This window comes from Chionomys nivalis, chromosome 11 (genome assembly GCF_950005125.1).
Source record: "Chionomys nivalis chromosome 11, mChiNiv1.1, whole genome shotgun sequence".
NCBI classification, from domain to species: domain Eukaryota; kingdom Metazoa; phylum Chordata; class Mammalia; order Rodentia; family Cricetidae; genus Chionomys; species Chionomys nivalis.
This window is the reverse complement of record NC_080096.1, coordinates 48,426,535-48,444,615: the sequence shown is the minus strand read 5'-3', so window position 1 is coordinate 48,444,615 and position 18,081 is coordinate 48,426,535. Positions and strand designations below refer to the sequence as shown.

The 18,081-nt window shown below is 42.2% G+C and overlaps 1 protein-coding gene across 2 annotated transcripts in view; it reads left to right on the top strand.

Annotated features, from left to right (window-relative positions):
• The window catches only part of Patj (PATJ crumbs cell polarity complex component), a 313,297-nt gene that overhangs the window by 258,697 nt on the left and 36,519 nt on the right, over window positions 1-18,081 (top strand). For both annotated transcript variants that reach the window (XM_057783541.1, XM_057783542.1), the window contains 4 exons: window positions 5,025-5,108; window positions 12,343-12,536; window positions 14,904-15,051; window positions 15,907-15,993. In XM_057783541.1, coding sequence (XP_057639524.1) covers window positions 5,025-5,108; window positions 12,343-12,536; window positions 14,904-15,051; window positions 15,907-15,993 — 513 coding nt within the window. The remainder of the gene's footprint in view (window positions 1-5,024; window positions 5,109-12,342; window positions 12,537-14,903; window positions 15,052-15,906; window positions 15,994-18,081) is intronic.

Genomic DNA, 18,081 nt, shown 5'->3' with positions numbered 1-18,081 from the left:
GATTTGGACATTCAGCCATAAGAATGTGACTGCAAGCAATAATATTATGCAGGCTGAGTAAGATTTCAATAAATAAGGAACAAATGGAACTGTGGGGACTTATAAAATGTAATGCATATACATATATGCATGCAATAACAATTAGTGAAAAAAAAAAGAAGCCATGAATTCAGAGGAGAGTGAAAGGGGGTGTATGAAAAGGTTTGGAGGGGAGAAATAAAATAAAATGTAATGCAAATATTATCCATTTCCTTCAATGAATTAATATTTCAGCATGGACAGTTATATACATATTCATGAACATCACCTTTTTGTTAAATCAAGCTTGGTACAAGAACTCAATTTTAGGTAAATATAAACTTCATTTTTGAACTTAAGAGAAAGCTTATCACAGTGTTAAAGTCTAACATGTTTGTTGATTCTCACCGCAGTTCTCATGGTCACTATTATGACTGTGACTTCATTTCATAGATTAGTCACCTGGTAAATAGTGTGCAAAAGTATATGACCCCTGAAAGTAAGTGTGTATGTGGGGGGTATGTGTGTGATTGTATTAGTTTCGTTGAAACTGTTTAGTCTATGGAATTTGCAAGCAGTGAGGACATCAATTTGGCAGATACTGTGTTTCTTGTAATGTCACATTCTGTTGTTTTATAGGAAAGCAGTATATTTAATATACATTTGACACATCTATTGACTTCCTTTGCCTTCAGTCAGGAATGTTCTCACAGGTACGGAAATTAAGCACCTGTGTCAGTCAGGAGCAAAGTCTCCGGTAATGGTGAGAAAGGCAGCTCACAGCTCCTCGTAAGCTTTGTCTCAATTATGCCTTTAAATTTGGCATCCTCCTGCCTCAGCCTCCCAAGTAGCTGGGATTACAGACCCATGTCAAAAGGCCCAGTTTGTGCAATTCATTATTAGTAGTGGAGATAGAACCCACAGCTATTGGAGATAGAATATCCTGAAATTTCCTTGTATCATAATCATTCTTGGAAAAAAAAATTACAAAGGGGGTGGATCTGGGCAGAGTTAGGAAGAAAAAGGGAAGATCATGATCAAGATGTGTTGTATACTTGTATAAAATGCTCAGAAAGGCCGGGCGGTGGTGGTGCACGCGTTTAATCCCAGTACTCGGGAGGCAGAGGCAGGCGGATCTCTGTGAGTTCGAGACCAGCCTGGTCTACAAGAGCTAGTTCCAGGACAGGCTCCAAAACCACAGAGAAACCCTGTCTCGAAAAACAAAACAAAAAAAAAAAAAAAAATGCTCAGAAAGCTAATAAAATATGTTTCACCCAGAGAAAAGCAGCAAGTCATACATTGGAGTTTCCATGGTGACAAGAAACATAGAAATGTTGGCATGCCTCAGAGTCTTGCATTTAGACTATACTGACATATCTTCCTCCCTCTGTTTACTAGGTATAACCACTGAAATTTTGATGTCTGTGTTGGGGGCTCATTATTCAGTCAGTCTCTACTATATGGTAGATTCTCTGTGCGACCGTGTGGGAAGAAAAAGAATTTTAAAGCTGATATGGAGTTAGAGGGCGTGTGTTTCACTGACATTGTTAAGTATAGCGAAGAAAGAAACTTAACGAGCTACCTTGAGAGTGTCAAGAAGTGTGACTCTTCAGATTCCCAGTCCTGAATCCTTCCAAACACTGCTGCACTTTATTTTTTCAGATCAAGTTCTAATTGAAGTATAATTGAAAAGCTTTCTTCCTAAAAGCATTGGATTAAGAGGCTGGAAACAGCTAAATCATAGACCACTGGGTTAACATGAATTCATAAGGCCCTGGGTCCAGACACACAGATGTACACAGATATATACAGAGAGAGAGAGACAGAGACAGAGACACACAGAGAGAGACAGAGAGAATTAAAGAGAGTATTAAAGGATCTGGGTTCTAAGAAGAATCATAAGAACTGTGTTCTTTTTATTTAACTAGATATAGTTCAAGCTTACAATTTTGCTCAAAATGAGATAAGCTGCATCAGCCTAACCCAGCGTTTCATCTTTAGCTATGTCCAGCCTGTGATTTCAGTGAATATTGGAGTATGGTTTAGGCTTCTACTCTCCTCGCTGCATTAGCCCCCTCATGGCTCAGTGCTTTGGCTGTGAGCACAGCACACTGCACTTCATAGAAGGCGTGCCTACTGTGATTTCTGAACAGTGACAGCTAAGAACTCTATTAAGTAGTCTTTGGAAGCAGCAGGGCTCACAGAGGTCTGAGCCATAGTTTCTCTCAAAAGAAAGAAATGCCCATTTAATACGGAATATATTTAATATTGCTTTCGGTACTCATGGGTCTTTCTCATTAGGAGCAGTTTTTCCCTGAAGGCAGGATAACGAGATCTGACACTTTTTTGGAATACTGATAAATGTTTTCCATCTTAAATGTGAAATTTAATGTGGAATTTTTGTGGTTAAAGCGTCCCTTAGGAGTTCTTGTGGGGAGTGTGGTTGGAGGCTTTTAGGAGTGTGGCAAAGACTGCTTTTCCTTCAAGGGTGATCCAAGCTATGGAAAACTTGCCTGCAAGCAGGAAACAAAGCCATGTGGACACAGACCTTCGTAATTATCTACCATGGAGTTCCCAGTCAAAATTTTCTTCTAAAATGCTTATTAAACTAATCTACTGAAAATCTACAAGTGTTAAATATAAAAAATCTCATTAGTCTAGAATAGATTGTCCACAATGTAAAACTTTTTAAGCTCTTTCAGCCCATGGACAACATTACTTAATTTTTCTAACACATGGTTTCCTTAAGTGTTATGGGCCTATTGTGACAAGGATAAAATTGCCTTTTGCTGAATGATTAGTGTGTTTATGAGTTACTTTATCTACTTGTTGGCAGCTTGAACAGTAAAGAAAATTTGATTGATGCGCTGTAATGTGCAGTGAATTTGCCTCGTCTAAGGCTCTGTTATTACATATTATCAAATTCTTTTCCAGCAATTCAGAGTTTAATCCCCTTGGAGGAATTTGGGGATTTTGTAGGGCTCGGTGATAATTAAGTCTCTCTCATGCTTGGCTCCTTTAAATGGTTCTCTGAGCTAACAAAATTCATATGGGAATTCATATGACTTTCACATCCATTTTTGGTTTTGTATTGTTAATACTTTGCCATCAGAAGGTAAGACTGAAACAGAATTAAGACATACTAGCCTTATCCACCTCACCATTCAGAGTCATCTTGATCTCTTTCTTCTCTCGTTGATATTTTCTTGATAAACACTGAATAGAACACTTGATGGGTATTTGCTTCAGGTTGCCACCAGGACACAGAGATGAACTGGGAGCAGTTCTGAATTTTTGCATCAGGCATAGGGGAATGTGTCCATGGAAAGACAACTGTGATATTCTGCTAAGTGCAGGGATGCAGTGGTGACTCACACCAGTATTAGTAGTGGAGGATGTGACCCTTGATTGATTTAAAGAGAACGTCAGGAAACAAAGGAGTTACCTTTCAGCATTTGAAGCCCTTCATACTTTCTAAACACATAAACATGATTTCTCTATATGTATTTAAATGTCAACCTATCAGTGGTATATGGTGTGCTGTTGGTTATATTATCCTGCCCTGTAAAAAAAAAAAAAAAAAAAATCACTCAGAAACAGCTCTGGAGAGGTAAAGCCTGGAGAAAAGATACAAGGAACCAGTGGAGTTGAAGGAGAAGCTTGTTTGTGGGGATGGGGATTCACACTGCGGCAGTGGGGACCAGACCCTGTGCCACCTTCTGCCATTGAGATCTGTAGACGGCAACGTCTTACTAGTCCCAAGGCTTCCTTCCTTCCACTCCACACAAAATGATCCACTCGTGCCCTCGAGGCTACTGCTATGGAACTGAGGTGGCAGTTTTTCCACAGAACCAATCATATGGAGAAGCCAGACCTTTTCAAACAGATCAGTCACGTGGTGGGAGCCCAGACTTATGTCTGTCCTCTCAGAAACTGCAAAGACCTGTTCAGAACTGAAACCCACAGACCTTCACTTGCTCTTCTGCAAGCAGGATTAACAGTGCTAGGTTGCTCAGCTGTTAGGAAGACTGAGTGGCGCAGATGGACGTGTGTGGCACCTTTGCCACATAGGTGTTTGCTAACGAGTGACAAGAGAACTGATCATTCTCTTGTCCATGATGACACTTGGTGGTCAGCCACATGTGTAGTTAGTAGATTGTTCAGTTCCAGAAGAGCTCATGGCCTTCTGCAGACCCACAGCTGCAAGGGGCAGTGCCATCTTTGGACAGAGAAAGCCTATTCCAGAGGCCCAACTCTTAATCACATCCTAGACCTCTCCTCAGACTAAGCCAGCAGACACCCACAAGGACATGACTAAAAGGATATTATATGAAAAAAACTTAAAAAATAAATAGAAGAAAACAAAAAATGAGATTATGAATATGAAGAGATGCATATTACTTTTAATTCATTAATGAGGAGACATTTTTTAAGCAAAGGTTACCTGTCACAGAAAGTGTCCTACAGTTCTGGCCTAGGGTATTCAGTTCAAAGGCGTCCCAAACCCACGGCTGGCCTGTACTTGGTCTGAGTGCTTCCTCCCACGTCCCGCTTAGTCCTTCAACACTAGCTCATTTACCAGGTTCTTTTCTTTCATTGCCCAAGTAATGAGGCCTGGCAGAACCCTTGATCAGGCCACACTTCTTCTACGCTGAACCCTTGAGCTCTAGTAAATACCTGAAACTGTTTAAAATTACCAGTAAAAAGTAAATGATGCAGAGTTCACCTCAAGTTTGAACACAGCAGCAAATGTTTAAGGTCAACAGAAAGAACACGGGGGAAGTTTAACATGGAAACTGAGATAAACTCCATCCTAAAGGAGTGAAATAATCATCTTTGGAAAATATAATTGTACTTCTGAACCATTAACTTTGCTTCTTATTTATGCTTATAGCAAGCAAGTAAACATTAGCAAATGGCCAGTTGTGGGTTGCTGCCCATCATCTGGATGCTTGCTTAAGGTTGTGTCTGGTTGCTAACCATTATTGGGAATTTTTCTTTTATAGGATGCTATAGTTATCCATGAAGTCTATGAAGAAGGTGCAGCAGCGAGAGATGGAAGACTGTGGGCTGGAGACCAGATTTTAGAGGTACCCCATTCTGAATTGCACTTTGTGACACTGGACATGATTAACCTTGGTCCCTAAGATCAAAACGTCTGTCTTTGATTCTACTGTTCCCGCAGTGATTTGTTTCCTGCAGAACAAAGCATTTGCCATAGCCTCTTCTTTCTCAGTGTTGCCCAACAACCCACTGCTTCATAACCATGACATTGTTGATCTAAATCTGAGAAAATGTTTAGTTACAAAGAAGACTACCACTTACAATTCTATCATTTTAATATGACAGGAATATATATATTTATGGTTTTTATCTCTCCTCCCTTTCTTACTAAATCCCCTGCTGAAAACATATACATACAAACACATAAATCATCACACACCTGCAATTTTAAAGACTTTGTTGCCATAAGTAATCTCCTTAATTCTAATAAGCCATTTGTAAAATCTTCCTTTTTAGATGTTATCTAGTACTTACCAACACAGAGCTACTTCACCAAATTCTTTAATTAGTCTGTCATTTTTGCAATATTGTTAAAGGCTTCTAAAAGATTCTAGGAAGCAGAAGAAATAGCTCAGCAGTTAAGGACATTTACTGTTCTTCCAGGAGACCCAAATTCAATTCTCAGCACCCATGTCAAGCAACTTATAACCACCTGTAACTCCAGTTCTAGGGAGAATCTAGCTCCTCTGGCCTCCAAGAGCACCCAGACTCATGTGCACATACCTACACATAGACACACACACATACACATAGACATAATTAAAATAAGAAAATAAATCTTTAAAGTAGGATAAGTAAAAAAAAAATCATTAAATGAGATAGTTTCCATTGATGATATTAATATGTTAAAAATAATAAATAGTGTAATCTACATTCTGCCACCTGGCTTGCTACCTATTCTCCATAACTTCCTCTATGACTTCTTCAGTGCCTTGCTGGTGTCTCCTGTGTGCCTGGATTTAACCCCGAGTTTCACTCTCTCCCTGAAAGTCCTCCCTGGTCTCTCCTGCCTACCTATTGGCCATTCAGTTCTTGGTTAAACCAATCAGAAGGCACCTTAGGCAGAGACACTTCTTCACAGTATACAAAAAGGTTATCCCACAACACAGTCAATTCCAGGCACTCTGGTAGGTGGAGCTAAAGAGAGTTTCAGTGGTGTGAGACTTTAGCATCTTTCACTGAATGAATTTAATGGAAGAGACTTTATGGTGGGCATGTGTAATTTTCGCTTTATATTTTTATTATAACATATTATGAATGACATCACAGAACTTTATTTCTCCCTTGGTGGCTCATTTCTGGCTTTCAAGATGAAACAGGGCTGTAATCAAGAGTGGAGCACCTAGATGTAAAGGGTGAGAAGGGAATCCAGGCTAAGTGCAAATTAAGTTCAGGTCAGGTTGCCGGGTTTCTCTGAGGCCTTGACTGTGTGGCACACTGAATTAGGATGCATCCCCAGTGCGCTTGTCAAGGCACTGATGAATGAGGTTAGAAAAACAAACGGGCCTTCTTCGGGAATTAGATTGGATGCTTTTGCAAGCAACACTGTTTTTTACTGATCAAAGTTTTGGGGACTTCTGGTTTCTTTCTTATCCTTCCTAGATTTTCTAGTCAATTGGTGTTGTCATTATTGGCATTTCAAGGTGAGTGGGTTTAATATTAAAAGTAGAAACTTCCCAGTTTGCTCAGCAGTTCACAGCACTGGAAGACCAGAGGACCCGGGGTCAATTGCTGGCACCCATATGGCAGCTCACAACTGTCTGTAACAACCATGCCAGAGGATGCAACACTCTCTTCTAGCCTCTGTAGAAACCAGACATGCATGCGGTACACAGCCATGCATATAGGCAAAATACTGATACATATGAAATAAATCGTTTTTTAAATGCAAATCTATATACCTGATTTTCTATCAGTTATATCTCAGTTGAATTTTCCTGCCAGGCCTGATGGTACAGGCTATGATCTCAGCACTCAGGAAGCTGCACTAGTTCAAAGCCTGCCAGAGATTTAGAGTGAGTTCAAGGCCAGGGTAGGCAGGGTGGTGAGAACTCGATAAAAATGAAAATTTAAACAAGACTTTTTTTTAACATTTATTCATCTATTGCCTATATGTGTATGAATGTGGGGGGCACGCACACACGCATGCCACAGCACACGTGTGGAGATCCAAGGACAGTTTACAGGACCTGTTTTCTCCTTCTACCATGTGAGTTCCAGGATCAAACTCAAATCATCAGACTTGATAGCAAGTGGCTTGCCACTGAGGCATCTTGCTAGCCCAAACTAAGCCACTTTTGTTTTTGTTTTGAGAGAGGACTTCATACTGTAGCCCAGGCTAACCTCAAACTCACTGTATAGTTGAGGCTGGACTTGATCCCTAATATTCCTGCATCTACTTCTCAGCTGTTGGCTTATGGAGATCAGCTACCACACCAATCAGAAACATTTTTAAAAGTGCTGGGCACATGGCTCGATGGTAGGGTGCTTGAATTTAATTCTCAATTCCATTTTTTAAGACCACTATCCCTTTTTATCATACATTCCGCAAGCTGTTCTGCCATGGCTTTTATAATATTTGTTTCTTATTGCTCATCTCATTGACACAACAGAGTGCTCAACAAAGCAACTTAAGAAAAGGGGCTTGTTTGGCTTACAGCTCCAGGGGATACAGCTGTGACCAAGAGTGTGGTGGCAGGAGTAAGTGATAGTTGATCACAATGCATCCAGACACAGGAGCAGAGAACAGCAAGAACACGCCCAACTCACATTCTCCTCCTTGATTAGGCTGAGACGGTAGCCCATGGACAGTAATACCTACATTAGCATGGGTCTTCCTACTTCAGTTTGTCTGATCTATATAATCCACAGACATGCTGGAAGGTTCATCTCTTCAGTGGGTGTAGATCTTGTCAAATTGGCAATGTTGAACATCACAGTATCTTAATGTTAAAATTAGGATAAAGCCAGATTTTATTCCAAAAACACAACCAAACAATTTCAGACATTGATTAGCATAAACTCTTCTTCCTGGTGGTTTTTAGGGCAGTCCCTTCTCTTACCCTACCTTACTGCCGTTATATCCTGTGAATGTAAGATCAGAAAGAGTTAATGAGTAACCAAAGCCCTCCCCTGGCAGTGGCTCGTCCACTTTTCATATGCCCAGCCTGCTAAAAGGATGTGACAGCAGGACCTTCAAGAGCTCTTCTCAAACAGGGGGCCACTCCCACTACCCCCACATCAGCAAGCAGTGTTGTGAACACTGCTGGCAGTGCTTGTCTAAGGGGCCTAAAGCAATGCTCAGGCTTTGTTTGTTCCTTCATGCCACTTCCTGACCAGCCCAGCATGTGGAAGCCCGGCTGAGGTCACTCTGATCTGAGCAGGCCCCCTAGTGCCAGAACTTGGTAAAAAATTGCTTTTGTAGTGTTAGAGTTCAATGGCAGTGCCTTCAATTATTGTGTATTTACTAAGGCCTTTGAGACGGCTTACAAAGTTCACCTTCAGTCTATGAGGTCACCTAGTGTTTCAAGTAGTAGAAGTGGTCTTGTGTGCCATCTGTTGGACCACAGGAAAATAACCAGCGTATCTCACATTCCCTAGAAGCACAGTTTCCCCTTTGTTCTGTGAGTTGATTCACTAACAATGCAAAAGCATACTTAGTGGCCTGAAGGAACGGTGAGGCGTCCTGCGCAGAGGAAAACAGCTCTGGCAGCATTTCCTTTCAGCCCGTCATTTCTTTCTTACAGTAAATACCTATGTGCCGAGTCACGGACCATAAACCTGACAGAGTTTATTTCAGTCAATTCTCATCAAAAGTAGGTATTCTTTCTGGATCCAGCTCATGAATGACACAGAAACCCAACTGAACTCATATCTCTGGGTTTCACAAAGCCAGGAAGTCAGACTGGCGTAGTAACTGAATTCAGCCTCTGTCTGAACCCATGTCCTCTGGGTTAACCACTGTGACTCTGAATGTCTGTGAGTGCTGAGATACAGCAGAAAGAAAACGGCATCTTGGTAATGGGTGATTGGCCTTTTAGGCGTGTTCTTGGCTCACAGAATCTGATTTGGACAACAGCCTAGTGGGGTGGGGAAAGCTCATACCTAGCATGTGCAAAGCCCTGAGTACAACAAAATTAATTAATTTTTTAAAGGCAGGGCTAGAGAGATGGCTAAGCAATTAATAGCATTGGCTGCTCTTCAGAGGACTCAGATTCAATTCTCAGTGTTTACATGGAGACTCATCTGTTACTCTAGTTCCACAGGATCTAACACCCTTTCCTGGCTTCTTTGACCACTAGACATACATGTAGTGCACAGATATACATGCAATCAAAACATCCATAAACATTAAAAATAAAATAATTAAAAAAAATAAACACAGCCCCAAAGTTACCTTCTTCAAGAGAAGTTGGTTCTTCCTTCCTCCTTGGATGCCAAGGGTCCCTGGTCTTTAGGTATCAGAGTTAGGAAAGCCTTAGACTGTCTTTTACTGAAGAAATGAAGGGACCAGGTTCAGAGACAGTCTTGACCTTCTTGGGTCACACAGGGCTGTATCAGAATAATGGGTGGAAGTCACATGTCAGGAGCTCTTTCACTTTTGCCACCGGTCTGGTCAGAGTTGGGGCTATTTTTCCCTTTGTTCGGCCTTTTCCAAGATGTCACCTGGAAGGAGTGACTTCGAATCCAAAGCTACCCTGTCCCTGAGTTTCTTCTTTGTAGAAATTTACTGATCAGTATCAATTATTTAACTATGTGTGATAGCTCCATCTTATAACCTATTCAGAGGCTAACCTATGAGGCTGCGTGGTGAAAGGACTAGAATGGAAGATTGTCTGGTTAGGAACTGGAGAGATGAGTCAGTAGTTTTTAAAAAAAAAAATGGAATTGAGAATTAAATTCAAGCACCCTACCATCGAGCCATGTGCTCAGCACTTTTAAAAATGTTTCTGATTGGTGTGGTAACTGACCTCCATAAGCCAACAGCTGAGAAGTAGATGCAGGAATATCAGGAATTCAAGTCCAGCCTCAACTATACAGTGAGTTTGAAGTTAGCCTGGGCTGCAGTATGAAGTCCTCTCTCAAGCTCTAGGTTCAAGTGAGAAACCCTGCCTCAATATATAAGGTAGAGAAAGAATAGTAGAAGATACTTAGTGTCACCTTCTGTCTTCCACCTACGCACGCACACACACACACACACACACACACACACATGTCTTTATAGAAAGGAAAACAAACTTGGGTTCAAATGTTGACTTCTCCACCTACTAGATGTGTGATTTTGGTCAAATTCCTTGGCCTCTCCATGCCTTGGTTTCTTCATCTGTAAATGGTCATGATAACAGGATATATTGAATTTAGACTAGAGCCATGCTCCCCACCACGACAATCATAGATTATAACCCTCTGGATCTGTGAGCCCCAGGAAATGCTTTCTTTTATAAGTTGCCTTGGTCATGGTGTCTTATCACATCAATAGAAACATAACCTAGACAACCATAATTCAAGACTTTAAACTAGTTGGGAAAAGAGGAGAAGCAGTTCAGGAGTAGGCATAGACAGTGACTTCTGAATAAGACTCCAGTCAAGAAAGAACTGACAAATAACATCACATAAGTTAAAAGGGTTCTGCATGGCAAAGGAAATAGCCAGTGCAAAGAGAACGCAGAGTGAAATGGCTCAGCAAGTAAGAGGACCTAGTAACTTGAGTGCTGAGTTCCGTCCCGGAAGCCATGTGGTGGAAGAAGAGAAGCCCCTACAGCTGCCCTCTGACCCCACATGCTTGCTGTGGCACCGCTCATACAGAAACCTAAGAAAAGAACAGTGTGATCCAGAGAGCACTCCTGAGCACATAGCTCAGTCTCCATCAGCACGCAGTAGAGATGCCGGCATAGGCGCGTTCACAGTAGTACTGTTCCATTTGGTTTGTTTGTTTTGAGACAGAGCTTTGCTATGTAACTCAGATTAGCTTCAGATATGTGGGAGTTCCTGAGTGTAGAGATTACAGGTGTGCAACCCCTGTCCAGCTTTGTGGTACTATTTATTCTCAATAGTCGAGTCATAGAATCAATCTAGATGCCCATCCGTGTATAAAGAAAACACAGTTTGCACAAATGTACACACCATGTGGTATTATTCTGCCATAAAGCAAAATAGAATCATTTGCAGGAAAATTGATGGAACTGGGTACCATCGTGTTACGCAAAATAAGTCAGACTCAGTCAAGTATGAAATGTTCCATCTCATGTCTGTGTGGGTGGAAGTCATGAAAGTGAAAGAGGGACTGCTTGGAAAATGGAGATCAGGAAGAGGGCGTGGGGATGAGAGGAGGTGATAAGGGAAGTAATAAGTATGATCAGAGTACATAATGTGTATTGTGGAGATACCACAATGATACCCGGTATTTATATAACTGATATTAGTAAAAATGAAAACTTTGGGGGGACGGAATCCATAAGTATTGGCATTACAAGCACGATGGAAATATTTACCTAAAAAGTAAATTGTCTGTGATCTCCATATAACAGAGCAAGAGAGTGGGGTTTAGGGATGGGGGTCCCAGATTTGTGTATCTTTGCTGACTGGTTCCCAGTATCGTGTGTTCTCTGGTGGTGGGCCTCTCTGTGTCCTTGCTATCAGATTCAAATGTGAACCTTCAAGGGCTTCTTTGAAGCTGTTGGAAACACTTGTCCTTTATTTCCTTCTGGGCCAGTACTAAAGATGATGTGATCTGAGCAACTAAGGGTGAGGAGCCTGCCAGATTTGTAATGGTGCAGACTTTCAATACCAGTGCTTGGGAGACAGAGGCCGCAGATATCTGTGAGTTTGAGACTACCCTGTTCTACATAGCATTTCCAGGACAGCCAGGGCTACATAGTGAGACTCTGTCACAGAAAGACAAACAAAGAAGAGTCAAGTCAAACGAACAAACAGCCCAAAGATACTTACTAACTGGGATAATAGCTGTACTAGCTACTTCCCTCCAACCTCAACAACTAACCCACCCCCACACCAGCTCCCCTAACTCCACAGTGAAGTTCACAGCTGTGTAAATATGTGACCAGGCATACCAACCCACCCTCTGTTCTTTGTGGGGTGGGGTCTTTTTGTGTGAAGCAGCTCATACTCTTGATGGTCACTATGGTGTGCTTTGAGAATGACTGGAACTTTCTAGAGAGTCCTCATCAGTTAGATTAAGGAGCAACAGCAGGCTGTAGTCTCTACGGTAAGCAGCCCATCTCAGAATGACTGTTCTTACAGGTTAATGGAGTTGACCTGAGGAGCTGCAGCCATGAAGAAGCCATCACAGCCCTGAGGCAGACTCCCCAGAAGGTGCGCCTAGTGGTGTACAGAGATGAGGCGCAGTACAGAGATGAGGAGAACTTGGAGGTGTTCCTTGTGGACCTGCAGAAGAAGACTGGCCGAGGACTGGGCCTGAGCATTGTTGGGAAACGGTAAGGATGGATTGTTCAAGTCAAGGTCAGCCTTTCTCTCCAGCACATGGGGACTAATACTTCTAAACACTGGGAACGAAAGCTTACTCTAGAGTAATGAGGGGGTTTCTAAGACATGTCATGTTGAGATACAGCTGGTTCTGGCTGGGCTGCTGAATCTGCACTCAGCTCCGCAGAAAGGATTAGAGTGGCTGCTTAGGGCAGTATCTGTGGGTTTGTCTTGCACATGAGGGTACAGAGCTACTGTGGAGACAAGATGAGCTGCTTTCTGTGTACCTGAGGACATACCAGTCAGAGATGGTGGCTCTGTTTTGTGGTGTTTGTTGAGATAGGGTCTCACTGTGTAGCTGAGGCTAGTGGCAGATTCAGCTGGAATGTACCACCACACACTGCATTTGCTCTTACTATCAAGTCAGAGATGGACAAAGTGGTCCTTGTCTACCATCTGTATTGCAGATTTAGTTTGAGAAGAACATTTATATTCTTTAGTATGAAGCTTTTCATTGTAAAGGACCAAATGCATCTCTTAAGGGTTACAGATCCTCTTGGCAAGTAATTCCATAATTCCTTAAACACTTGCTCACAAATATTTATTGCACATGTTTTGTAGTAACTAAAGAGTAGAAAGAAAAAACCTCATCAGCAGGTCTTCAGTTGTCAGAACACAGTCCAAGAATGGAGTCATGGGAAAGCGCTGAGTACTCGGGAGAAAACTCCAAAAAAAACAAGACAGGAGTCTTAAGACCTCAGTTTCTCAAAATACAGGATCGTTCTTGGAATGTGTTTTCATGCTCCTTCTCAGGTGTAGCAGATAGGAGTGAGTTCACTCCAGCTGTTGTTGGCTGTTGTTGTTCATGTGTCTCTATGGAAAAACCATCTTCTGCCATGTGTGGCAAAGATTGAACACCTGACTTGTGATTAACCCTCAGAATATAAATTGCCTGATGCTCTGAATAAAGTCGGCTATTGCTTGAAACTTTAGTTCACCTCACTTTTAGGCCCCAGTCTCCCGGTTTCACACCACCAACTCGAGCAGTAAACATTCAGTAAGTGAAATTATGGAAATTATCCACACAGTAGTGTACAGCCATAAAAATAGGAATGCTCCAGGTGCCAGTGAAGATCAGTAGAGGTAGGGGGATAGCCCGCTTCCAGACCACATAGGTAGCATATGTGTGATCTGTCTTCAGCCTTTGGCATACCTCCCACAAAAATCAATTGACACAGTGTATAAAGTTAAATAAAACAAAAGTAAGGTAGCTTACACTGTAATTCATATCTCTGGAAGCTGAAGCACCACAACTTTGATGATTGCGGGAACTACATAGAAAGTTCTAAGACAGCCTGGGCTATAGAGTTAGACCTGTTGAGAGAAAGAGCACAGTGGGGTCACAGGTGGTTGTGAGCTGTCTAGTGTGGGTGCTGGACACAGAGCCCTGGCTCTCTGTAAGAACAGTAGGTGCTCCTAAGTGCTAAGCCATGTCTCCAGCTCCAAGACACACAATTTTTGAGCTCTTCAATTTTGAAACAAATGTATTCAGCAAATAAAAGAAGTTAAGACTAAAAATAAGAGGCTGGGGATTTAGCTCCGTTGGTAGACTGCTTGCCTAGCATGCGTGAAGCTCTGGATTAGATTCTCTGGAGAGTAACAACCCCACATTCTGTCCTCTGATTTCCATGCATGTGCTGGCAGGCACATATCTACCTACATAAACACATGATAATTTAAAAAATATTTTAAGGAAAGGAAGTTACTAGCGATGGACTCTACTCTAAGAGAATAGCTTGCTCATCTCATTTTTGTATGGGGTGCTGGGATCACCCCAGGGTCATGCTTCCACCAGAAAGCAGTCAGCCACAGAGCTGTACACATGCCACAAACTCTGCATCTTTACAAAGTAAATATCCATCGGCAGTGGGGGCGCACCTTTAATCCCAATACTCAGGAGGCAGAAGCAGGTGGATCTCTGTGAGTTCAAGGCCAGCCTGGTCTACAGAGGAGTTCCAGGACAGTCAAGGCTACACTGAAAAACCCTGTCTTGAAAAACCAAAAAATAAAATAAAAAGTAAATTTCTATTTTTCTGTAGTAAAATCATCCCCTCCCAAGTGCTGGGATCACAGTTTACACCACCAATAAAAGTAAGAACACAGTAGGCAAAGATGGATGTATAATACAAAGGACAAAGAGGCATAATCTAATCCTGAAGCTTATTATTATAAAGTTTGTGGATGGCAGTGGACTTAATGGATTGGTTTTAGAACTTTTGAGTTTTAGACCTTGACATAAGTCTTTATAAAGTCAGGTCCAATTTTAATTAATAACTAGCTGGCTGTGCCAATCCCACAATGCTTGGTGATATTAACAGGAGTGGAAGCGGAGTGTTTATATCTGATATTGTGAAAGGCGGAGCCGCAGACCTTGATGGCAGGTTGATTCAAGGGGACCAGATCTTGTCTGTGAATGGAGAGGACCTGAGACATGCCTCACAGGAGACAGTGGCCACCATCCTCAAGGTGAGTCCCTGGGCAGCTTCCGACCTAGCTACAGTGACCAAGGCTCACGGAGCTGGCCCGGTCTTTTTTGCCTCGGTGGGATGTTTTTGCTCTATTCTTACTAGAAATATAATACCTGGTGGCTGAAAATAGCTTTAAAGTACAGCTGTTGTGCTGACTCGGCAGACTGAGGGGCCTGCCTGGGGCTCTGAGGCCGTTTCTCATGTAGTGGCCGGTCCTCTGTCACATTTGTCTTCCAGCCCACCCTAGGGCGTGGGGTCCACCCCTTCTCTCTGCACTCACCAAACACAACTCTGATCACTAGAAGGGAATGCTAACACTCATCTAGACTGGCTTCTCGTTTCCCAAATGAAGACAGAGTCAACCCATCCTGGGTTGTGGTGAGCCTGTGGAAGTCTGCAGCTCAGACTTCGCAGCTAAGGGGCTCTGCTTCACGAACCCCCTTCCCCTTTGGTTGCAACCAGTGGATCTTTAAAGCAACTGTGAAAGCTTGTACAGACAGATGAGGTTCCTGGTGCAGTCAGCTCTCAGTTACTCTGCAGAGGAGGGCCTGGATTTGTAAACTATCTCCTGTTGGATTTCCCACTCTGCTCTTTCCCACTTTTTGAACACTTTCATCAGAAGGGAGATGAGAGAAAAGAAAGGCGGTTGGTGTCAAACCCATTTAATGCATCTGAAGGGGCCACGGATGAAGCTGCTGACTTTCTGTCTGCTTGGGTTTTGGATGACTGGTTCTCCTTTTTGCCCATTGACCTAGTTCCCTCTAGTAAGCCTTGGCTGCAGAAGGCCCCGCTCTGGTGTTTTAGATTATCAATGCTGTTGTGTTTTACTTCTGTCTTTTCTCGTCTTCCCAAGTGCGTTCAGGGCCTTGTGCAGCTGGAGATTGGGAGACTCCGGGCCGGTTCCTGGGCTTCCTCTCGGAAGACCTCACAAAATAGCCAGGTTGGTGATGTCTTCCTATCTGACTCACTCTCTCTCCTGCGCCCACTGGGAGGAAGTTCCTCATCTCATAAATGATTATTTAGAAATCATGTCTGATATACACATATTCACAGCACCTACTTCAGTGTGTTTTCATGTGTTTGAAATGAAAATGAAAGGTGGGGTGGAAATTCATTAAGCCCCACATTTTTTTTCCTTTATTGCTTATAGGGGTTTCTTAGAACCATTTCTCTCTCCCGCTATTCTATATTGCCCGTGCACACACATACACAGCTGTGTTTATTTTAAAAAAGAAAAAAAAAAGAGGTAACATCTGGTGGCAATTTGACCCTCATTAGCACAACATTGTTCTGTTCATCCAATTAAACATTGCTATAAAGTTAACTTGTGAATAGCCACTCACACATGCTGAAGGCAATTAATGGTATATTCCTAGGAGAACAAAAAAAAACGGGGGTCTCTCTTATGGCAGGGAGGTATTAGTGAGTGACATTTTGTGAGTTAGCAAATATATTTATTTGCAAGACTGATGTCAGTACCACCTTTTTAATGAAGTATTTTCACGGTAATTTTTTGTGTGTGTTATAATGGCTGACACACTCAGTCTCCCTCTTTTAGTCCCACTTGGCACATGATTCAACTGTAGAAACTTGCATGTAACTCCCTAGTCTCTTTGGGGGTGATGGACAGCCCCCCTTTATGAGGTTAAAATGTGACTCTTCTGGTTGCCTTGTAACGACAGCCTCCCCACAGCCTAGTGTGTCTGGATCTGTAAGCTGTCAGCCGCTGCTTTGGCACATTCATGTTAGAAAATGGGCGGAAAGATAGCATGAGGGCCAGTGAACTGGCGGGTAAATGCACTTGCCACCAAACCTGAGTCTAATTCCTAGAACTCTTTTTGTAGAAGGAGAAAACTGACTCCCAAAAGTTGTCCTCTGACTGTCACACTCATACTATGGCATGTGCTTGTACACACACATACATACACACACACACATACACACAAATTAGTGTAATAAGAGAATTTTAAGTATTTGTCATTGATCAGACAGGGTCACAGACTAGCTGCTTTGACTTCAAGGATCTTCAAAGTGGACCTAGCAGAATGGCTCAAAGGTTAAGATTACTTGTTGCTCTTTCAAAGGACCTGGATTCAATTTCCAGTACCTACATGGTGACTCAAACTATCTGTAACTCCAGTTCTAGAGGATCTGACACTCTACATGCACAGGCATAGAACACACGTAAATAAGATTTTAAAAAAATCTTCAAAACAATCAAACCTAATCCACACTGTTAAATTTGAATCCCCCTACTAATCCCCAGCTTCTGTAATTAGCAGCAAACATAAACACACATAGTGCTGCTTATTCCACATGTGAATAATCAGGGATTCAGTGGACAATTAAGTTGACAATGGGAGCTGCAGATACAAGACAGCAGTCTCAGGCATGCTTCTTCTTTGGGGGAAGACTAATCGGTGTGAGTGGTTCTATTGTACACAGAAGACTAGAGTACAAAGTGAGCAATACTGGACATGCACTGTTCTTCCCACTGGACTAACAGTTGAGGTGCTGGGCAGGCTGCACTTCTGACTCCTCTGGAGGATGCATATAAATATCATCATGATTCATAAACTTCACATGCTAGGCAAGTGCTCTACAGACTGAGCCTCATTCCCAGCTCTGTATCTGTTTTTAATACATCTTACTTAATTGTAAGTTTGTATAGTTTGGTGTTTGATAGTGGTTAAGTATAACTGCTGGTTCATAAATTTCTATCCCAAGCACCATATAAACTGAGCATGGTAGCACACACCTGACATCCTAACACTCAGGGAGGTAGAAACAGGGTCCCAAGAGGTCATGATCAACTAGATCACAAATAAAGTAAGACCAGCTTGGGATATATGGGACCTCTGTATCACACCAAAGAAAGTCTACAGATCTCTATAACCTATATGAAAATTAACTGTAAACGATTAATTAATTGATGACTAGAAGATATGTGGTAAAGAAAGTGGAGGGTTGGAGATGGCCCGGGTATTTAGAGCATTTGTTACTCTTGCAGATGGCCTGGGTTTAATTC